The sequence below is a fragment of the Symsagittifera roscoffensis genome, chromosome 3 (genome assembly GCF_963678635.1).
Source record: "Symsagittifera roscoffensis chromosome 3, txSymRosc1.1, whole genome shotgun sequence".
NCBI lineage: Eukaryota > Metazoa > Xenacoelomorpha > Acoela > Convolutidae > Symsagittifera > Symsagittifera roscoffensis.
This window is the reverse complement of record NC_087064.1, coordinates 62,104,806-62,129,219: the sequence shown is the minus strand read 5'-3', so window position 1 is coordinate 62,129,219 and position 24,414 is coordinate 62,104,806. Positions and strand designations below refer to the sequence as shown.

At 34.1% G+C, this 24,414-nt stretch overlaps 1 protein-coding gene across 1 annotated transcript; it reads left to right on the top strand.

Moving 5' to 3' along the window:
* The first annotated feature begins 841 nt into the window (after positions 1–841).
* Positions 842–2,208, top strand: LOC134842894 (uncharacterized). Its single transcript, XM_063859407.1, has 3 exons — positions 842–1,008; positions 1,301–1,523; positions 1,994–2,208. Exons 1-3 carry the CDS (start codon positions 980–982, stop codon positions 2,195–2,197), a joined length of 456 nt encoding a protein of 151 aa, XP_063715477.1. The 5' UTR covers positions 842–979; the 3' UTR covers positions 2,198–2,208.
* Positions 2,209–24,414: the final 22,206 nt, after the last annotated feature.

The following is a 24,414-nucleotide window of genomic DNA, read 5'->3' as shown; positions in this document are numbered from 1 at the left end:
ACATCACTGTAGTACGATAAAAAAAAGTTTAGTCATATTAGTAAATTAATCCATGCTGATGATGAGTAACTAAAAAATTAATTATGAAAATTTCCATTGAAGTCTATGTTTGTTCGGACCACTCCCTTCCAGTTTTTGTTCCGACAAACCACCTGTATAGGATCTATGGCGTGTTTTTTTCATCAGGCAAACAAAAATGGTTGATATATTTTCATACTTTGGACAGCGTCGTATTTCGGGTAGCGTTTTGAGACATTACGGGGTCCGCATGCTGTCCTCTCGGGGTTTAATTACGTTTGCATACTGTTTAAACACAGGTTGATTTTTTTTCGAGAAATAAATGCTTTCTTTCTCTCATATTCAATCTTTTTCAGTCGTTAATAGGATTCGAAAAAAATCAAGTTGTCGAAAAAAATCAAGTTGTCATCGAAAAAAATCAAGTATAGATAAAAAATTGCTATTCAGTTTGATTCGCCACTACAGGAAGGCTGATGAGAAAAGCAACAACCATAGAATAGATATGACTTCGACTTAGTTATGATTTTGAGCTTTTCGAGGCCAACATTTTTTATTCATCCTCGTATCTGAACTTCAATTGTATCTCGCTATCGAAAAAAATGAACAAAAATTTAAAAAAAAAATAGAAAATTTTCTGAATAAATTTTTAATTTTTTGAAAAAATTTTCTTTTTAATAACGTAATAACTAAGGTTCCAGCATTCTGCGCTACCTACACGGTAATTGGCCACCCTTATTTAAGACTAGGTACGATAAAAAACAGTCAATCATTTCAAGGAAAGATGAACACAACACCAACATCTAAGAACATGTCTCTGATTATGGGGGTTCTAGTTATTGCCCTGTGGGGCACAGAGAGAGCGAGGGGGGAAAAAGACTGCCCTGAGAAGTATGCTGCTCTTACTGGCAATGGTGTGCAACATGAGTGTTTTTATTCGCCAAAAGGAAAACTGTTCAAGACAATGACAGAAGCACAAGCTGCTTGCAAAAAGTGAGTATATGACCAAATTACTCATTCCAAATCAATCAAATATATCCAATTAATTATCTCATGATTGATAAATGCAATTTGATTAAGTTAATTTGTTTTTGTGAGGAAAATATTTCGCAATATGTCAGATTATAGTCGCTGAAAATCTAACAAAATTATTTCGAACTTAAACAAGAATAGTACAGAAACAAAATACGCATTGCTGCGAGTAGCACAGAGAGTTACGAAGACCATCATTTGGGCAAACAATCACATTAGCAGCATCTGACATAAATCTGCTTCTGTATTTGAGGTATTCCGACGGCTATTTGGCACAGCCAAAAGGCAAGAACAATCTGGACACTCTTATGAGGGATGTTCTGATGAAGCAAAACCACGGCGGTTTCAGTACAACCGAAAAAGGATGGGTGGGATTGGGACGTCTGCACATCTCTATTGATACGGACGACATCTCCAAAAAGAATGCATCTCTCACTGGTAAAGAGTACTTTGGCGCCTTCACTACTCTTCTCGAGGTACGCAGTCGGCAAGCAATCACTTCTGACCACACCCCCCCCCCATCAAATTCAAAGGCAAATTCGATTTTGCAACAAAACAACAAAAAAATGTGACATTAGCTGGAAAATTTATAGGGAAAAAATGAACTTTTCGTTGAAATGACAATGAGCCGATTTGAAAATGTGGAGGGAGGTATGAGACCCGCCCTCACTTTCTAGTCTGTAGCCAACAGACTGTTTGGTAAAAGACCTAGACCAAATGCCATTTAGTGCTGGGCAGTTTCTTAATTGATGATGATGCTGTCACAGGTGAAAGTTTCTTTGATTTTCATTTAGTTCACTGTTAAGACTTTTGAAAGACTAAAACTGATTCAATTTGACCTTTATCAATGCTAAAGTGTGAGACAAAATTTCTTTAACGAGAAAAACAAGCAAATTCTTTATATTTTTAATCAGGAACTCGCAACAGCGATAAAATTTCTCTCCAGGTTCCATCGAATGTATATAAAGAGGCCAAAAAGGACGCTTCAGATAGGGAAGATTGCCTGGTTGTACAGTTCCACAAATACAGTGAGAAGCAAAGATCGGGAGCAGACAAAGGTGGTAAATTGATTGATGTTCCCTGCACAGTAGGCGATGATGAGGAAGGCTACAGGGCCGTTTGTGAACAAGAAAGGTCCGAAAAACGATAGACGCGCCAACACCAACACCGTCACAACAAAAAACAGAAGCTCAATGCGCATAAAATACTGGCGAAACTATCATCTAAAGCTCTGGGCAATTGGTTTCGGCAAAATAAAACTGAATTAATACTATGATTTGATTATAACATGAATAAAAATCCTAAGGTCTTCGCATGAAAACTTGACCACAAGACATGGTTTAGAGTTCAGTAGAAACTACAGGTTTGAAAAAGTTAACATTTGACCCTTGAGAAAAAAGGGGATTGTTATCGAGCATCTTGTTATTGGCTTCATACAAAAAAGGCTGTTGTCAAAGAATTGAGTTAGAACCGAGTTGGTTAACTCATAGAGTAATTTCGGATAGGGTACACCGTCTGCTCGTCACGCTATCTTATTTTCGGCCGGATAGATTCGTGCAACTTCTTAGTCTAATACCGATCCTAATCTTACTCTTATACTATCTAGTCTCAGGTTGTTTAACTAGTCTCTGCTAAGCTCAATAGATCTAGGGTATACTGGTTTATTGCGGCTGCTGAAGTTCTCTTGGAGAGGCAACTAAATTCTAAGTTAAATTCAAATCTCTCTGGTGCTGAAATTACAAGTAATTTCAGCACTTACAAATAAGTGGGTTGTTAGTTTGATGGATCATGATTGGTTAATATTAAATACTTTACAGTGGTAAAATATCTAATTTATCCAATCATAAAAAGTAGTTTAGATCAGGTTCCACCCATCCGGGTTTTACAGAGTTTTTTAGAATAGTCTTTCTGTAATTCAAAGGATGGATGATGAACGTTGGTATTTGGCGAACATCATATTTCTTCTGGGTTCTCTTGTTAGAGAAGTTCCAGGTTCAATCGTTGTGTCTTCTCATGACAACGACTGGGTTTTCGCAACAAACTCAAATCTGATTTCAGAATGGTTGGCTATGACAGGTTTTCCGTTTCATGTAGAGAACTTCTTTTGTGTTTGACCTTGTCTGGGAATGGCGTGGAGATTGTGCGTGGAGGGGATGCCTGGTTACTCGGATCTGTACGTATACTTGAACATCGAGGTGGTCATTGGTCTAGTTCAATGAAGTCCTTTTCTGCGAAGTCAAGTCGTACTCTAAATCCTTTGAGTTGTGATTGTGGGCGGCATATTGATTGTGGTTGGCCATTCTTTTTCGAGTGTAGTGGGGTCATTTTGTCTTTGGATGTTCGTCTTTGGTGTTGTATGCTGATCTATATACTGCAAGGTATAATTTACATTTTATAAAAGTTTTATTAGTTTGGTGTTTTAATTATGATTTTGGTTAGTTGTTTTCACAAAAGCTTTTTGTTTTAGTTTGGTTATTTTGAAGAGTTACTCACCCTTGAGTACCTCTTATTAAAAATAGGAGTGTGGTCACAAAGCGTGGATGTAGCGCGGTGGGTTAGGCCGGCTATAGAGCATGCTCAGGACGTCCTCTCTGGTGGGTTAGGCCAGGAGTGGGAGTATGATTTCGTGCGGTCTCTGTGAGAGGTCCTGTTAAGTGATAACATTTTATGTTGGGTTTTTTGTGGTTTTTCTTATGTTTCGTTGGTTGTGTCCTTTTTTCAAAAAGCAAATTGTTTTCGATATGGGTTTGTCTTTCGACTTTTTTGTGTTTTATTATTTCTTTCTTAGACTTTATAATAGTCTTCAAAAGAATAAATTATCCAGTTTTAAACTGGGTTAATCCGGTTTGGGTACCGTTGGTTTCCTTTTCTTAGTCATGCTGTTATTCTATGATCTGTGGTGTTTAGTAAGCTGCATTGGTTAGTTTTGTTTAGTATATAATTCCTTTCCAACCGGGTTAAAGGAAAGTTTGAAACGTGTTATCTTGTATTAGAGTTGTTGAGTGTGAAAGCTTAAAACTGAAATTCATTATTTTAAACAATTCTTCGTGGGCGAGCTGTGCGAGTTTGGATAGAATTTTTGTGCGAGTGAATGAAATATCAAAAGGTTAGTACTGCATTTTCGTTTTATCAATTTACTACATAGAATTTCAATTTTACTGCTAGTTTTTGGGAAAAATTAAGTTACAAATTTTCATCATTATTAGATTTACTGCTTGTGGGGAAACAATTTATAAATTAATTTACTACATTGGTATGAATTTTATTTAAATTAGCTTGTGCAAAATATTAATAGAGTTTTGAACAATTTGAAGAAGTTTTCTATTTTTCATTTTTCTTTTGTGTATTTTGTAGATGATCGTGGGACGAAGACTAAAAATCTAAATAAGACAGGGATAAAGAATGGTTAGTGTTTTATTTTAAATTTATTAGTTAAGAATATGTATAAGTCATACTTACCTGTTAGTCGTCGGGGAAAAAACCGTGGGGAAAGATGTCGTGGATTATGTCGGAATTTGTTAGTAATTTTGCTAGTATGCGAATGATGTTTTTAGTTTGAAGCAGTGGCCAAAGCAATTGAAGTGCTTTAATGGTTTTTAGTTCTTCAGTGCCAACTGCAAACTCATAAGGTGTGTTTTGGATGAGATTGTATAATTTGTGATTGTATTTAGTGTTGTGGATGAATTCTAATATCGGGATTTCTATAGGTTGAATAAATTCATGTGGGATTAGGAAGGGTCTAAATTCTTCTGCGTTGAAGGTCTTCGTGATGGGACAAAAAATATACATTTGGGTTATGGGATCATAATTGCGAAGAATACCGTGAAGGTTAGTATCTTTGATGCAATATGTGAAGTTAAGAAAAAATGGTGATGTGTATTTAGAGTTAATAAATTGAAAACGGTGGTGTGGTTGTCTTGATGGAGTGTGTAGGTCAAAGTGATTTTGTATGAAGCGGTAATATGTATATGTGTGGGTTTGTTTAAGGCGTAACATAATGTCGTGTGAGCAGTGCAAATCTCGTTCATGTGGTGCAAGGAAATGAAAGGTTAGTGAAAATAATGGAAATTTTTCTTCAAATCCTTCGTAAGCTTGTGTGTCGGTTAGTGCTTCAGAAATGATGTGGTCGAATTTGCGATCAAATATATTGAGTGTAAAAACATATGGTGTTTTGATGAAAAATTTTTCTGTGATTTGTGGGTTAGCGAAACGGTCATCATCTAAAAATTGGTCTTGGTTAGCTCGGATGATGTTATGATCGTAATATTCTAGCGTATATTCGTTAGCTCGGGGTGCAGTGTATGTTTTTAGTGACTTTTTATATCCTATATAAGTAATTTTTCTATGTGTTAGTGGTGTAGTGAGTCGATATAGCATATTTTGATTTCTTTCTATATCGATGTGAGTATTAGATAAAGGTAGGCAAAGGGGGTTAGTAAAATGATAATATGATGTCCATTGAAGTGTAGGCATTAAAACGTGTTCATCTACAAAACTGCGTGTGTTGTTAGTTTCGTTAGGGGTGTTCAAAGTATACTGTGGAAATGAAGGTAAGGTGATTGCTAAAAATTCTTTCGTGTTAGTGTGATTTGGGTGATTAATATATTCACGGGCTGTTCCTGGTTTTGTTGGAAATGGATGGTTTGGGAATTTTCTTTTGAAAGTGCGGTAAGCTCTATTAGTGCTAATTGATGATTCGGTGGATGTGGATGATGGTGCTAATGATGCGGTATAAGCTGAAGAGGGTGTAGGGGTAGGTGGGTTTGATGATTCTATGGTTGATGAAATCTGGTTTATAGTTGAGGTGTCAAGGTGGAAGGGTTGTTGTTGTAAGGTGATAAAATTATCTAGTTCTTGGGAGATTTGGGGGGTGTCTGGAGAATTGGATGATCGGTCTGAATGAAGTGAAGAGTAGGTTGGGGTAACTTGTGAAGCATAGGAGGGTGTAGAAATGGATGGGAGGGGGTTATTTGGTGGGATTGGTTGAAAAAGGGGTTTCAAAAAAACTGAGGGATTGGTTTGAAAATTATTGGATGGAGATGGTTCAGAGTCGGCAAATTCATCAGGGGTTTCAATATCTGGGTTATTGAGTTGTGAGATGGAGTATAAAATTGAGATATGTGATTTAGTGTCTGAATTCATGCCTGATGTTATATTATTGGTTGAGAAATCGGGTGGCGGGAAAGCAAAAAGTGGAATTATTGTAATTGGAGTGTTGAGGTTGGTTGGGTGGGAATTTGAGCGGTGTAGGGATCCAAGTTGTCGGCTCATCGTGGGCTAAAAAAATTATTATTTTGAGACTGAAAAGCGGTGGTATGTGGTTGTTCTATAATTTGTTCATATGTTCATGTTGAATGGGACTTTGTGATATGGTTGGTCTAAAATTTGGATTATGTGTTATTGCTAAATTTCGAAAATTTCGTGGGACTAGGGATAATGGATGGTTATGTGGTAGGGGTGGTAACTGTGGGGCTGTAGGCGTTATTTCTACATTGTTATGTTCTTCGTCATATGTGTTCTGTCTTGTTGCTATTTTTGTGTTGTATTCTTTTATTTGTGCGTCTAAAAGAATTTTGTTTATTGATGATGAAAAAATTCCAAAAAATCCTGCAAATAGGATGCGTGCTACACTTGCTTGTCTATTTACTTGTGTGTGTATAGCGCATGTATTATAGATTCCTTTTAAGAGTGAGAAGAGAAATCCTATAAAGTTAAACATTGCGTATAGAATAGTTAATTTTTCTAAGATGTAATAGGGCCATCCTAGAAAATCAAGAATTTCATTTTTGAGTGTAACAAAGCTAAAAATATTTATAGGTGAGATATCTTGTGGTCGGTATTTTTCACCGTTGAGATATATATAGTCTTTAATGTCTTTAAAATATCCGCTATAATCTTGTGTATAAATATCTGCAAATCCTGCGGTTTCGGCAAGTTTGCGTAAGTTTTGGTCAATTGATTGTTTTTGTATAGTGTCCATTTGTGTTAATAATTCTTGGAATTGCTGTGTTCTAATGTGATGTTGTATATCGGATTTTGAATATATTCCAATTGATTGTAGGTCAATATTTGGATTTCGAACAATAGCTCTAATGCTTTCAGGTGAAAATTTTTTGAGTGATTGCATTAATGTGGGATATGGGGTAAGAAGGTAAAACTTATCTTCATCAGGGTTCAGTTGTACTACATTGTGGCTGTTTTCTGATCCACATGGGACTGCGGTATCCCAGAAATAGGTTCGTCTTGAAAGTGTGTCAACGAAATGTACTTTATTCTTATAAAAGATAGGGATTCTTTTATAGCATCGTTTATCTTCAAAAACACATAGTGGTGATACCTTTTTGGTACAGGTATAAAACCATAAAATGTTTCCTTCATAGTCTAAAAAATTTGATCTATTTCCTGATAGTAAATATCCTGCGTAGGGTATTTTTAATACTGCTAGTGCAAGTGATTGTAGGATTTGTGTTCTTTCTAATTCGCATAGTTGGTGAAGTGTTTATAATTCGGAGAGTAACATTTCTTGAAAAATGCGGCTAATTGTGTAGTCTAATTTCATATCTAGGTGAATATCATAGTGGATATTACCGAAATATGTAGTATTCATTAGTGATAGTTCTTGTAAACGTGTGCTTCTAGTGTCATCGGGCTTGAGATGTCCACCAGGTTGACCTTTACTTTTTTGAAAATTAACTGGTATATATGATGTTCCTTCGTTTATAGGATGACTTGTGGCGTATGGGTCGATTTTTATTTTTCCAGTGGTCATGTCGAATCCTTTTTCGTATTCAACTAATATTTCGGAGTATTGTGTTTTGTGAAGTGGGTTTCTGTATTTACATGCAAGTTCTGTTTCTTGGTATATTTGAAAACGTGTCAATGTATTTTCTATATTGTGTATGTTCCTAAAATTAGAACTTCGTTTTCGTGCTGGGTTTACTTGTTCATATGGAATGGACTGTATAAAGTATTTTTCGTGAAATTTTATCATACGAGCGTGTATTTTTGCTACTTGAAATGTTGTACATGTGTCTTCGGGGAACCAAACAATTGTTGCTTGTGTTCGTGTTGTAGGGTCACAATAGCCTTGATCGTTTTTACAAGGTAATCTTATTCCTTGATAGATCATGGTGTTGTCAGACAAATCGCGTGTGAGTTGTATTTTTTCGAGTTGTATTTTCCAATCGAAAAACATTATTTCTTGGTATCCTTTATTTTTTGTGTCTGCTTTGCAGTTTGATGGGTTATTTATACCAATATGTGGTATCCAGTGTTTATCGTGTATGTCATAAGTTAATCTTCCGTGTGCGCCGTTGTATGGGTATTTTTCATCTAATTTTGTATGTCCTTGATATCTTTCAAGTTCTGCTTGATGTACAGAATCTGAAAAAACTTGGAAATATACTAACTTTCTATCTGTGTTTTATTTTTTGTAATAATTAGTCTGAGTAACTCGTTTTTACAATCTTCGGGATTGAGATGTAAAAGTCGTTCTATATTACTCTGGTAGAATGATTCGTGGTCAAGTCGGTTTTTATTTCCATTTGAGAATTGTGAACAATGTACTTTCTTTTCAGAAAATGTTGCTGTGAGTTTGTATCCTATAACTGTTGTTGCTCGGGCTTTTGAATAGAGTGTCGCTATTACATTTGTTGTTTCTATGGCTTGTGGTTCTGTTTCGCATTGTGATACTTGATTTATTGCATATTTGTGTAGTGTTTTTTGTTCGTTTTCTTCACAATCGTAATGTGTTACTAGTAAATCTTGGGGTCCTGTGCGGGGGGAAGGGTTTGTGTTTTGATTGGGTGCTACTAGAAAAAAGAGTTGGAGAAAAATTAATGTTTTTAGAATATACATGTGTATGACAATCCTGAGTATGGGTTATAAAATGTGATGTAACCAATTGTCTTTTTGGTATATCTGTCGTATTTGTATATTACCTCAGTTGTTATAAATGGTGGTGGTAGGGATTGAGCTGTTATATTTGGTGGGTTTAATGGGTAGGGATGTTGAGTAATGTTGTTTAATTTAACTGTGGTTTCGAATTTTAATTGTAGACTATTCTGTTGGAGTATTTGGATGTTGTGATCACGAATGTCTTCGTGGATGTCTTGTCTATATTGTAATCTATTTAGTGCCCAGTTGTGGAGTCGGTTACTTTCTGGGTGTTGTCCAAATAATGGTGGAGGTGCTGTGAATGTATTCCAGTCTAGTCTTAAAGGAATATTTGTTGATGATTGTTCTCGGTATCTAGCGTCGAGGTTATTTGGGAAATTGAAGTTAAAAGGTGTTGGTGAAATCTGGCTGATTGATGGTGTTGTTGGTAATGATAATGTTTCTGGTAGTGATGAGGATGTTGTTGTATCCGTAGAAATATCTATTGGATCATTGATTAAATTTGGTTCACCTTGTGTGAATGAATGTGTTGTCGAATATGGTAGTCGTGATGTTTGGTTTGTAGGGTTAAAGGGATTTTCACGTATTTGTTCAGATGTTGGTGTTGAACCTAAGTAATCTGAGGGTAGGCTTGAGGTGCTACGTTGTGAAAGAAGCGTAGGGGTTTCTGGTAATATACCGATGGGGTTTTCTGGAGTACTTTGTGATGGTGATTGGGGTATAACAAAATGAACTCGGGGAGTTTGAAAACTTCTGTTTCGTCGAGGATGTATAATTTGTCTATTTATTTCGACTGTATTTTGGTTTTGACTAGGATTTCGTATTCTACTTAATTCTTGTGGTAATGTTGGGTATAAGTTATATGTTGGTTCACTTAGAGGTGCTTGTCGTTGAACTGGCTCTAGTGGTTCTGATAAGCGAGCGTGTCGTTCTTCAAAGGTATATGGGTTATCTTGAAAGGAAATTCGTGTAGATGTTTGGGGGTTTTGGGTAGTTGAAGGTGTTGTTGGGTTATTTTGGGATGATGTCGGTGAAGACTGACTGTGTGACTGTTGGTTAGCAATTTTTGATAGTTTTTGATCTATTCTTTTAGTGAAAAAATTTATGTTTATTATAATATTCTTCTAGAAAAAGAATTAGGAGGATTGTTGCTAGGGCGAATGTGATGATTGCTTTCTTTATACATTTGCATATTGTCAAAATGAGGGATGATGGAAATGTTATAAAGATTACAAATAGTAAAAAAATATCTGTTCTACTAAAAATGGTTCGTATCATTTAGATAAGTTTTGTGAATCGTACCTGTGGATATAGTCAATAGCTTTTGAAAGCTGGAGGTATAGTTCAAATATGGAAAAGAAAATTAAAAAAATATTGCAAAAAATGATTAAGATTATTACAAAAGATTCAAAAGTATCAAAAAGAAATATGATTAAAAGTTTAAATATCGTTAAAAAGTTTATGAGAATGTTAAGAATTATGTTGACTGGTCGAGAGAAGAGCATTTAAGAAATGGCTTCTCGATCGAATATTTTTTGTTGTTTGAGGCAATTTTCAAGTGTGGTCGAATTATTTATTGGTTTTTTGATAAGTGGGTCGAGTTTTGTGAAAAATTGTTGGGGGCAATTTTTATGGTGATCGGGAGGTCTTCTTTTTCTTTATTTTTATTTGTCAAATGATCTGGGGTATTTGTGAGATTTTTATACTTTAGGCTAATTAAAATGGTCGTTCTTTTACTTTAGGCTAATTTAACATATTTGTTTTGGGGATATTTGAGGTCTGAGTTGGGGAAATATTGTTGATCTTTGGGTTATTAGATAAGGGAGGGTTATGATATTATGGGTATATTTATTTTAGTTGTCAAGTTGGAATGGTTTGCTTATTTTTGACCTGGAGGTCGCAAAGTTATAGTTATAGATATGCCTGGAGTTTTATATCGTTCGTCTAGTTGATCTGTGTTAGAGTTAGAGAAGGTGACGGATTGGATGAATCCTATTGGCTAGTTTTGAACTAGAATCGCTGCGTGTTTATCACCATGTAATTTTGAAAAATGAAAGTTCAAAATATTTCAGAGGTGGAAAAATTATTAAATATAAGGTTAAAACTGTTTTTGAAATTCGACTTTCTTTAATATTTTAGATTGTGGAATGAATGTTTTATAGTTTTTTCGTGGTTGATTTCTAAGTCGTGATGACTCTCTATGTTCTGATTTGTCGATTTGTTCTTGGGGTATTATTTTTTCTGTCATTTTTCTATTTTTTCTTTCTTTGTTAGTTGTAGTTTGATCGAGATTTTTTGTATTGTTTTGTATTGTAGTTGATTTTTTATTTTGGTTTTCGGGGTCAATGTTATGTTGTTCCTTTGTTTTATTTTCTATATGTGGGTTATTTTGAATAAATTTTAAACCTGTGAAAGAATATAATTGAGTTAGTTCGCGTGGTGCGTATTCTTTTGGGTAATAAGGTAATAGGTTGTTTCGATGTTGAACAATTTCTTTTTGTTCTGAGTCGGTGATTTTATATGTGACATCAGTGGGTTTGGCAATTATTTGGTATGGTCCTTTACGAAGGGGTTGTAATTTTTTTGAGATTCCTTTTTGAGTGTTAAAATTGGGTATTAAAACAAATGTTCCAATTTTTAAATCGGAGGCTAGTGTAAAGCGTGAATTTATTTGTTCATTAATGTTTTTCCTTTGTAACAACTTTTTTGTTACTTTTTGGTAAATTTCATTGTGTTTTTTATCTCTGTTTAAAATCCATTCGGTGTGTGTACCGGAGGCTACTTTAAGAATTTGTGGGTGATGAAAATGATCTTCATCGTGTGTGTGTAAAGGTAGGTTATAACAAATTGAGTCTTTATTCGGTTGACAATAATTTGTGCATTTTTATGAGAATTTGCTGTAAACATATTCGGTTTGCGTGGCTTTTGATTAAAAACCATTTCATATGGTGACATTCCTAAAGTTGTCGTGATTTGTGAATTATATGCTAAGGGAAATAGTTTTACATCTGCTGACCATTCGGTGTATCTTGTATCATTTCCATTGATGATACATCTAAGATATTCTTGTAGTGAACGGTTCATACCTTCGACTAAGCCGTTTGTCCAAGGTGCGTGAGATGTACGTGGTTTGTGTTTGATGTTATATAAATGACATAGTGTGATGATTTCATTATTTATGAATTCTGTACCGTTGTCTGTAACTAAAATTTCTGGTAGTCCGAATTTAGCTATCCAGTGTTCATAAAGTGTTGTGTAAGCATAATAAGCGTTACAATGTGGTACTGGGTTAAGTGCTACATAATGTGTAAATGCGTCAACAATTACCATAATGTAGGAGTTTCCTTCGGATGAGGGTGAAATTGGTCCTTTTGTATCAAATGAAATACGGTGGTTAAAGTACAAATTTTGTCCTTTAAAATCTTGTTTTTGAGCTATTTGTTTTTGATTTGGATAAGGTTTATTTAGCTGACATACTATACAATCATTGCATAGTACTTTTATCCAAATTGGTGCATTTGGAAAATAAAAGTTTTGTATGAAATTTGAATATGTTTTCTCTGATCCAGAGTGTCCTTTAATGTTTTGTGTGTGTGAAATATTAAAAGCTATAAGAATCATACTTAGAGGGAGACAGGGAACTGTAGATTCATTTAATTGGTATTCTAGAAGGTCTGTGTTTTCATTAATTGTTGTATTATTAAATTTTCGAAAGTATCGGAAGAGTGTTTTATTTCCTAAAATAGTTGTATCTGCCTTGACGGGTTTAGTTTTATATTTGTGCCATGATTTTAGTTGTCTAATTACTGGGTCAAGATTTTGATATTGTTTCAAAGTATTAATTGTAATTTTATCTGTTGGGGGGAGAAAAATGTTTTCAATTTCTAATTTAGATAAAGGAATTGTATCAAGTGGGTCATGGAGGTCAAAAACTTGATTTATTTTGTATTTGGAATCGTTTGTTTGTGGTCCTGATAAATTTATTTGATCAGTTAGATTTTCTTTTTCAATTAATGGAAAAAGGTCTTTTTTATGTGGGTATTGTTTTACTCTTTTTTGTTGGGTGTTATTTTTTATCCATTGTGAATATGGAATTGGTTTAAAAGTTAATGTTCCAAGTAGATCAACTTCGTAGTGGTTATTTTGACAATCTAAATAAAGTGGAAAGTGTTGTAGATTATTTATCTGTGATTGTTCAACGTCAGTTTTTACTGCATATTTGCATTCTAGTCGGGGTGATGTTTCATTTTCTGCAAGGTAGAATTTTATATTTTTGGGTTTTTCAACTGTAGTTTTACGTGTAAGTAACTCAGGTGGTGTATTTCGACTTAATGTGTCTGGTAATGCAAGATTTTTTCCTGCTGTCCAAACTATATGTAAGTTTGGGAATTTCATTATAATTAATTGAAATCTATAAACTCGGTGATTTGGATTGGATTTTTGTGTAAAGAGAAAAATGATTGGTTTGTGATCTGTAAATAGAACTGTTGGATGTTTTGATCCAAGTATCAGAAATTCATATTCTGTTAGTGTATATATTATGGCTGTACATTCTCTCATTAGAGTTGAAAGTCGTAGCTCTGCTTGAGTGAATAATCGAGAATTTGCTGATATAAGGTTCATTTTGTTTGTACCATTATGTGATTGTAATAATGCTGCGCCTATGCCAAAATTGGAAGCGTCGCACATTGCATAGAATGGTTGATTTGGATCTGGAATTGTATTCGAAATTTGTTCAGTTAAGAGTTTTTTTAATTTCTTCAAATCGTGCTTGATGTTCTGTGTTCCATTCAAAATTATTTTGTTGTCTAAGTATATTATAGAAAGGTCTTAGGTATAATTGCATTTTATAGACATATTTGCTTAAAAAGTTTAACATTCCAAGGAATTCTTGGATTTTCTTTTTGTTTGTTGGTGGTTGGAGCTTCTGAATAGCATCAATGCGTGATTTTAATGGAGTGATTGTTTTTCTTTCTATATCATGTCCTAAGAATTTAACTCGTGTTAAAAAGAAGTGTGATTTTTCGGGGGCGGCCTTCAGATTTTTGTTCTGAAGTATTTTGTGATAGTGTTCTAAAACATTGAACATTTCTTCTTTTGTCTGTGATTGCATAAAAACATCGTCTAAATAAGTGATTGCGTTTTTCTTGAGTATTAGTGGTCTAAAAATTTTGCTCATAAAAGTTGAAAACGCTGCTGGTCCTATGGATATTCCATAGAATAGGCGGTTGAATTCATATTGCTGATTTCCAATAACAAATTGTGTTAAGCGTCGCGATTGTTCATCTAGTGGCATTTGATTATATGCACTACTCATATCTGCGGTTGTAAAGTATTTTCCATTTATTTTTGTTAAAATAACTTGTATTGGTTCAATAGGCCAATTGCATTTTGATTCGTCTATTAGTGAATTAAGATATCTAGCGTCTAGAACTATTTTTAATGATTCTCCTTTTGCTAGGATGATAACAGGGTTGATAAATGTGTTACCTTTTGGTTGTTCTTCTTTGTTTACCGGTGATATATTTTTGTATTGTTCTAAAATATCGAGTAATATGTTCACTTTATCGTGTAAATGAATTGGTACTTTACTTGCTCTTTGTTTTTTGAAAACTGCGTCAGGTTTTAATGGGAGATGTAGTGATGAGCTGATTTTGCCAACATCAAATTTGGATGTTGCATAGACTGATGAATATTTTATTAGCTGTTTGGCTAATTTATCAAATTCGTCTTGTGTTATTTGTGAATGTTGGAAGTTAAACATTGTTAAAAATTTCTGTTGATTCTCTGTATAGTTATTTATGTTGAATCTTGGTTTGAAATATGGGGTTTTTGTGAAATAATCTGTATTTTTTTTTTCATTACTTATTATATTATTTATGGATAATTCTTCATTAAGAATTGTGGATTGACAAATATCTAATAATTGGAGTATATTATTTACGCGGTATGCTTTTTCGTGTATTGGTGATATCGTAGCGTTGGTTTCGCAATAGCCTAAAAGTCCTAAAGGTAATGTTACTTGATAGGGTGTATTGTTGTATACATGTAGAGATATAATATCTGAATTCGAGTTTTTCAAATATTTTATGGATGAGATTGTGATTTTGAAAAACTTATGGATAGGTTTGAATTCAAAATCTGACATATAGAGTTGTTGTTTATTTTGTTTTTTATCATATTGGTGTACTTGTTTTATTGAAAAATTATATATGTTTCCTGATAGTGGTTTCAGGTGTTTTCTTTGTTGGTTATATATTGGATAAATTTTTGAAAAGAATGGTGGTTGTTTATTTAATCTTTGAAAAAATGTTAGTGATGTGTCTTTTGTTTTTGTGTATTTATCTTTGATTAGTATTTTACTATTTAAGATGTTGATTGTTGGTATATATTTAGAGATAAATGGTATTCCAATGATATTGTGTTTAATATCGGTGATATGAAATATTTGTTTAAATGGTTTATTTAAAATTTTATTCTGCTCTATTGTTCTTGTGGGGAGAAGAAATAATTGAATTTTTCCATAGTTTACCAATGTTGATCCTTGTGCTGTTGCTAGTTTACTGGAGGTTTCAAGAGGCGTTAGTTTTGGGTGTAATGTTTTTATCTCATTCCAAGTGGGAATGTTTATTATATTTGAAAGAAATGGTATTGTCCAAATTTTTTCTTTAGGTTGTTCTTTTTGTATATTTTGATAGATGTGATTTGTATTCAAGCATTTTGTTTTGTCATTTTCATTGGATTTATTTGTAGTGTTGATTTCGTTAGTTTCTTGTGTTGTTTGTGTGGAATGGATGGATTCAATATAATAATTGTGAAGGAGTTCTAATCGGTTTTCATATATATGTGATGAAAAAGGTTGTTCATATATAATAGGTTCGTAGTCATTTTCGACTGTTATCATATTGATGGAGGTAGTGTTTTCTGTTTCACTTTCTGAATCTGATGATCCACAGTTTATTTGATTTAGTTGTAGTTCGTCATTTACTGTGTCATCAATACCTGGGGGGTCTGATGTTGTTTCCGGATTTGATTGTACTTGATTTATATGTCTTTGATGTTTAGGTGTACTACTTCTGTGGCGATTGTTGGAATTGTTATAATGATTATTATTTCTGTGTGGTGATTGGGAATAATTTCTATAACGATTATTATAACTTGAATGTCGATTTTGTGAATTGTTTCGTGATCTATTTTGATAATTATTGTTTGATCTGTGATAGTTTGATCTGTTATATGAGTTATTCCTTGATCGATTGTTCGGGTAATTCTGATTTCGGTTGTTTGAATAACTTCTATTTCGATTATTGGAGTAGTTTCTATTCCTATTATATGATGAGTTTCGTGACTGATTGTTTGGATAGTATCTATTCCTTGATTGGGAATTAGATCTAGAAACAAATTGTGTTGTATTTGAATTTGATCTGGAATAGTTATTTCGACTATTTGGTCTATTGTAATGATTTTGTGACGAATTTTGTGTATTTCTTCGTTCTGGTGATCTTCCTCTATAACTTGGGTTATATGGTGATTGATTTCTCGTGTAATTGGTATTGTTCGGAAGTGGTTTTTCTGAACTGATGTTGCTGTATACATTTTGTTCGGTAGATTTTGATCTTTTTTCATGTACTGATAGAATGATTTATTTGGTTCTTTATATTTTTGAGGTTTGTTTTGATTATCTTGTTGTTTTTGTCTACATTCAGAAATACGTCAGTATCGTCGGCAAAAATTACACCATTTTTTGAAAGATGGTTTGCCTTTAAAGTTTGGGTGTTTTTCATAAATATTGAGTATTTCAGTGATTTTTTCAACAAGGTCTGTATCTGATTCCTGTATATTGTTGATACTTGTGGTATTTGTTTCGATTCGGTTAACATATTGTAATTTCTGATTTTCTGTTTCTTCAAGTTTCATTGTGATTTCCGCTTGCTCTAGCTTGTCTACTAGTTTTCGAAAATCTAAATCGGGCTCTCGAATTGAGGAGGGATGGGATGCTCTCTTTTTTATTGCTATTTTCCTTAATTGAGGTGCTAAGGTCATCATTAAGATTTCTGTCATTTTTGTCTTTTTATAATCGTGTGTATTTAATGAATATGCTTTTCGAACTAGTGTTTCGATACGTACTGCTAATTGTTTGATGGTTTCATTTGGTAATCTGCGAATTTCATTACATAAAACTCTTTGTTGTTGTTTGTTTCTTTCGGAGTCAAACATTTTTGAAAATTCTTGTGTAAATCTCTTCCAATTTGATTTTATTTCTATAGGCAATACTGAAAACCATTTTTGGGCTGCGCCATCTAAGGTTGTCTGTATCAACGCTGTGCGTCGATGTATCCAGTTTTGATGTAATGGCGTATTAATTGGTTCAGGTCCTATATTTAAAATTAAATTTGCTGTCACTGCATTTAAATAATCTTCTACAGAATATTCAGGGTCTGTTCCTGTGAATACCATTAATGGTTTGTTTGATGTTATTGATGATCCACCCATAAGGTATGGATTCATTGTCATTTGTAATGATTCTGCTGCATTTGGCATTTGTGAAAAATTTGAAAGTTGATTTTTTGTTATTTCGTGTTGTTGAAGATAATTTGGAAGTGGTATTTCATTTTGCATTTGTGTTGGTTGATATGAGTGTGTAATCATTGGGTTTTGTGGCTGAATTGGTTGAAAGGATTGTGTATTAATTGGGTTTTGCATTTGTATTGGTTGTTGATTTTGTGTATCTATCTGGTGTGGAGAAAAATTTCTATGATATGTATATGGTTTCTGCACTCCTTGTCCGCGATATTCTTGGGTATATGGTGCAAATATATCTGGTTGTAAATAATCATCATCAGAGGATAGATAATCCGTTTGATGAGGTGCTTGTTTTTTATTTTTATTCTGTTGAAAGAATGGGTAATTTTCACTACGATCCTGTGGAGGATGTGAATTAGTTTGAAAATTTACTGAATTGGTTGTTGCCATTGGATTATCCCAATATCGAGTTCTGATTTGATTATTATTATGTTTTCGTGGAGGATAGTTTGTTTTTGATGAATGTGTATAATTATAATTGTGTTCCGCAAAATTGTTTCTTGTGAACGTTCTGCGTGTTTTTGACGGTATTGTCATGGGTCTATATGTTTGATAAGCCATGTGTGAATATTTTGGAGCAACCGAAGGTTTAACGGTTGATTGTAAGTTTACTTGTGCTAGTGAAGTGTGTGTATTTCTTGGTGTTGTTAAATTTGGACGTATCGGTGAAATACTTTGTTGTGTAGTTGTTGTTGTTTGGAAGATTTCTTCATTTATGAAGTGTGATGGTGTCTGAACATCTTGTTGAGTGAGATTCCTAGTTCCATTAAGGTTTTCATTGTGTATGACGGTCGAGTTTAAACTGTTATTTCGAGTATCAGGTAAAAATGTATTGTAGTTTAATGGTGTTGCGTCAATGGTTAATGGTACTACTCTTACATAATCTCTTGTATAAGATATCGTACTTATTGCTTGACTTGAGATTGATTGTGGGAAATCTATGAATGCATAATGAGACCATTCGGGGTCCCAAATGTAGTCTGACTGTTCTGTGATGGCGGTATCATCGTTCGAATTTTCAGGTCTAAAATTTTTTCTTGCTTGTGAAATTAAATCTATATTATGTGTGAAATAATCTATTATAAACCATGCCAAAATTTTTTGTAAGTCATGTTTTGTATGTTGTGAAACTTCATCTTTAGTGAAATTTTCTTTAATTATATGTAGGAAAGTTGAAAATAGTGTGATTTCATGTCGTACCCTTATATGTTTAGATGTCTCTGTCGGTGAGACATTTGGGATTGGGATTTCGTTTTCTAATATTGAGATATAACTATATATTATTGCAAAAACTTCATTAGTAAATATGGAGTTTGCTCTTTGTGAGTTATGATATTGTATGCTTTTTATATATTCTGAGAATACTTTTGAAAATTCTAAATCAAGGTCGTCTGTTTGAATTACATATTTGCGGTGATTCGGGTTTGGTGAGGTGAATTCTATGGTGTAGATTCCGTAGTGTTGTGTCAAATTACATATATCTTTCAGATAGTGATCAATAATTTGTCTTTTGATTTTTACATCTGGGAACTCTGTTTTACATGGGCTGATTCCGGGTTCAAACAAATTTAGGAGTAAAAATTCTTGCAAAATATATGCTGCCCTCTATCATTGGGTGCATCTACGAGGAAGGGGAAGATATCGTCATCATCTGGACTATCTTCACTTGGAGTGTGTGTTTGGCTCATTTTTTCGTTTAATGACTGTTAATAGGTAATTATCGATGTGTCTAATTGGTTGATTCCAGTTATATAAACGAATTGTCTTTCTCTTCCTGGGTCCCGCGTTCGTTCTTGGTCTGCACGAACTGCTCGATGGAATGCCCAGAATGAATTGCACCTAGATTTTTTCATGCAAGCTCTCAATAGCAATTGGGTTTTTGCTATTACCCGTCGATGGTGTTCGTTGTGAATCGACTGTTGCCTTGTCTTCTGTAATTGTGCGCCTTGATGTAACTAAAAAAAGTGAAAGAAAGGGAGTCTGACCTAATGCCTGAATCAATTCACAAATTAATGTCGAGCAAGTTATCCCAGTGTTCTTAATTTAACTTCGATGCGGGTTCTCCGCAGAAAAAAAATATAACCTTTGGTATATGAACTGTAAGCTTTTCGCTTTTTGGCTGAAGTCGTTTCTGTTTGTCTTGTAGATGTAGACGGTCCTGCGTAGCTCGAGTCCAATCTCTTCAAAAGTGAAGTCTTGTTTTCTATTTCCTAAAAAATTATACTGGCTAACCGAGATAGCCACTGTTTTTTTTTGGTCTGAGCGCAAGGTCTGATTTTTTGAAAACAAGTTCATCATCGGGAGATTTTGTGTAGTTTCAAATCATGGGCTGATTCCGGGTTCACATGGGCTGATTCCGGGTTCAAACATGGGCTGATTCCGGGTTCAAACAAATTTACATGGGCTGATTCCGGGTTCAAACAAATTTAGGAGTAAAAATTCTTGCAAAATATATGCTGCCCTCTATCATTGGGTGCATCTACGAGGAAGGGGAAGATATCGTCATCATCTGGACTATCTTCACTTGGAGTGTGTGTTTGGCTCATTTTTTCGTTTAATGACTGTTAATAGGTAATTATCGATGTGTCTAATTGGTTGATTCCAGTTATATAAGTGTACTGGTTTGTGTTTATATTGCTTTTTTATTCGTCTTTTTCCTCTTTTTGATGAATTTGAAGTTGTTTCTGAGTCGGAAAAATATAATTGATCGCGAATGGGGCAATTTTTATAAATAGATTCTTTTAATTTATAAAGTTCTTCTAAATTGCTGGCTTCTGATTCTGAAAATGCGTTTCTATTTTTGGAAAATCTTTTTCGTGTTATTTGTCTTTGTTTGGTTATTATTTTCCTTTTTAGTGTTTGTCGTTTTGTTCTAATATATCCAACTGTTTGTGTATGAGGCGTGATTACAAGGTCGTATTTCTTGTTATCTATTTCACAGTTGTGTAAAACGATTGTTTGTTTGTTTCCTAGATTTTTAAATGACATAAGGTTTAGAATGACGGATGCAAAAAGTTGTTAGATGATTTCTATTTTCTTAACCTGTTAGTCCTTACGATTTTTTGGTTAGCTTAACCTGGGTCTATTTTTTCAGGGTTGGAGAGAAAAGTATATCGATTCCGAAGAATGATTTTATACTTTCTCGTGGCTAGTATAAGCTAAGGTGTTAACTTAGTTAATCTTACTTAGGGGTAGTGATTGTGTTCAAGGGTTGGAGAATAGTAAATCGATCCACAAGGTTCAGGTATAATTAGAACGCGAGTAGTTCGTTAGATACTATTTTAAACTTAATAAGTCTAAGACTTATCCTGGGTCTTGATTAGAGGAGGGTTCAAGTGAAGGATGAATAACCGAAGTTCTTCACTGTTTATCCTAATTTGAATGATTAGTTTTGTTCAAAAATTTCTATTAGTCTTGGGTTTTTTGAAAGGGTTGGATAGTGAATCGACGTTTGAGGTCGTTAGACACTAACTAAGTGGGTGGGGGAGAACAAAATTGTTCTTTTTGATCCAAGGATAAGCCTTGATGATCTGATTTTAAAATTAAGTGAATTTAAGTTTAAAATGGTTTAAATTTGTTTAAGGAAAAGATTTAGTGTTTTAATGATATTAGTGAGCTTATGATTGCTGTTATGTTTTAGGTGATGAAGCTGGGACAATTGGATGATTTATGATTATTAACAGTTTATTGTCATGCTACTAATTTTTGTTTTGATTGTCAATAAATATTTTCCAAACATGTTTTATATAATACTGCAGAATTTTAGGAAAACGATCTGAGATCTTTTTATCAATCGTTATTGTATATTAATAGTTTTGTTTTAGCGCCTGAAATGATTATGAAGATTGACTTTAAAATTTTATGTTTGCAAATGAAAATCTAAATTCATTGCTAATAAAATTCTAAATATAAAAGTTTGTGTTGGCTTTTGCCGTACTATCATATAACTATTTGGTAAGTTTCTATTTTGTCGTATGTCGTCTCTGGTTCGAGGTCTTCTTGCAATTCCGGGTAGTTCTGTTATCGTTCGGAATATTGGCTCTGATCTATTGAGTCGTAGAGACATTTCGATTAAATTATCGTCGTATAACATTTTAAAAATGTTTTGTCTAAATTCTAATCTATTTTTGGTTAATTCTAAGCTATTAAGGTCTTGTTCGAGACTTATGGTCGCAACAGATGAGTTAGAACCGAGTTGGTTAACTCATAGAGTAATTTCGGATAGGGTACACCGTCTGCTCGTCACGCTATCTTATTTTCGGCAGGATAGATTCGTGCAACTTCTTAGTCTAATACCGATCCTAATCTTACTCTTATACTATCTAGTCTCAGGTTGTTTAACTAGTCTCTGCTAAGCTCAATAGATCTAGGGTATACTGGTTTATTGCGGCTGCTGAAGTTCTCTTGGAGAGGCAACTAAATTCTAAGTTAAATTCAAATCTCTCTGGTGCTGAAATTACAAGTAATTTCAGCACTTACAAATAAGTGGGTTGTTAGTTTGATGGATCATGATTGGTTAATTTTAAATACTTTACAGTGGTAAAATATCTAATTTATCCAATCATAAAATGTAGTTTAGATCAGGTTCCAGAATGTAATCAAACGTTTCAAGTTTCTTTGAAAATAGGTGCTAGATTATCAATAACAAAATCAGATCTTAGCGAGCAAGACGGCGCTTCGCTGTGCCATTTGTAATTACGCCACCTTCAAACAGTTCATGCTGTCTGTCGAGAACACCACTTGAAGGCGACATATCTGAACCCCCAATAACTCAATATTCAACTATGAGTTTATGCAAAAACTAGGCACATATTAATCGATAAAAAACCTCTTCACGCTCTAATATCCCCGATTTCCCAATATCTTTAGCGAAGTTATTAATACTCTCTATAGAAGGTATTGAGAAATGTTTTCGGCACTTGAAAACAAAGCCCAAAAACGAAAAAAAAATTTTTAAAAAAAGTTGCTTACGTTTATGTTTGAACCTGAAGCATTGATTAAGCAGATATGATAAAGAACATGAGAAATACCGCGTGAGCCTTGCACTCAACTGCATCACTTGATTCCGCGTGTTATCGATCAAAAGCTTTCTTTAATCACCTTTCCGCGAAACGTAAATTTTTTAAAAAGATTTGGTTGCTTTATCTCGAGTTCATAATTTGAAAAAAGCGCTCAAAAATCATTGGTATAATCAAGTTGACTAACTAAGATTTTAAGAACAGAAATAGATTGAATTGATTTTAAACTGATTCTTTTCTATTCAACTAGAAAAAACACAAATAAAACAGGTATCTAATTAAAATGGGAGGTCAAATTAAAGTAACTCAACACAATTACAAAGATCCCCAATGCAGGAAAATTTTATATCTGACGAATCTGAAAAGTAGCCATTTAACAAAATTACTCTTTTCGCCCTTCACTTTACGGGCAACAGAAGTCTGAAACAAAAGTGATGAACTTACAATATACGCCATGGAATTTAAAAAAAAATACGTACAATTATACTCAAATAAGGTGTTACATTTACAAAATCTACAGGCTGCAAACATTTCAATACAGATATTTAACGGATGCTATTATTGTACAATTTGGGTTGTTTATCAAAACTTAGAAAAATGTGTGAAACTAATTAAAAGAGAAAACGGTAAGTAACCTAGATCTAGAGATCGAAAAATGCAAAATTTCCGATAGGCTAGATTTTATAGTGAATCAAATGAAAGAAAAATTGTTTATCGCACCAGGATGAGTGAAAACTTTGAGTTTTTTAGGTTATGTTTCTTCATGCAACTTTAAACTGGAATAATTCTGCGTCTGTTCTTGTCTCGGTATCAATTATGGAGGAAAAGTCACTCGCTTGGTCTTCTCGTCATCTTGTATTCCGACCTCGGCCGAAAATGATCTTACATCAATCATTTGAGGATCCAGTGACGATTTAGGATTGTCGAGTCTTCTGTGGTTTCTGCAACCAGAATAGGACGCACGGCGGACGCATCTGCAACCAGAAAAAGAAGCAAGGCGGACGCATCAGAATAGGACGCATCTGTGGTGTCTTGATTGATGGTATGATTTCGAACAATGTTTGTTCCGGCTCTTCTTCTAGATGCACTATAAGTTTAGAAAACACAATGTCAGTGAATTGTCTTTCTCTTCCTGGGTCCCGCGTTCGTTCTTGGTCTGCACGAACTGCTCGATGGAATGCCCAGAATGAATTGCACCTAGATTTTTTCATGCAAGCTCTCAATAGCAATTGGGTTTTTGCTATTACCCGTAGATGGTGTTCGTTGTGAATCGACTGTTGCCTTGTCTTCTGTAATTGTGCGCCTTGATGTAACTAAAAAAAGTGAAAGAAAGGGAGTCTGACCTAATGCCTGAATCAATTCACAAATTAATGTCGAGCAAGTTATCCCAGTGTTCTTAATTTAACTTCGATGCGGGTTCTCCGCAGAAAAAAAATATAACCTTTGGTATATGAACTGTAAGCTTTTCGCTTTTTGGCTGAAGTCGTTTCTGTTTGTCTTGTAGATGTAGACGGTCCTGCGTAGCTCGAGTCCAATCTCTTCAAAAGTGAAGTCTTGTTTTCTATTTCCTAAAAAATTATACTGGCTAACCGAGATAGCCACTGTTTTTTTTTGGTCTGAGCGCAAGGTCTGATTTTTTGAAAACAAGTTCATCATCGGGAGATTTTGTGTAGTTTCAAATCATGGGCTGATTCCGGGTTCACATGGGCTGATTCCGGGTTCAAACATGGGCTGATTCCGGGTTCAAACAAATTTACATGGGCTGATTCCGGGTTCAAACAAATTTAGGAGTAAAAATTCTTGCAAAATATATGCTGCCCTCTATCATTGGGTGCATCTACGAGGAAGGGGAAGATATCGTCATCATCTG

What these genes read in the sequence shown, in the direction of transcription:
- LOC134842894 (XM_063859407.1), top strand. Translation starts at nt 980, where the DNA reads ATGACAGAAGCACAAGCTGCTTGCAAAAA. An exon ending in GCACAAGCTGCTTGCAAAAA is followed by an intron (nt 1,009 to 1,300) that starts GTGAGTATATGA and finishes TCTGTATTTGAG; the next exon opens with GTATTCCGACGGCTATTTGG. An exon ending in CCTTCACTACTCTTCTCGAG is followed by an intron (nt 1,524 to 1,993) that starts GTACGCAGTCGG and finishes ATTTCTCTCCAG; the next exon opens with GTTCCATCGAATGTATATAA.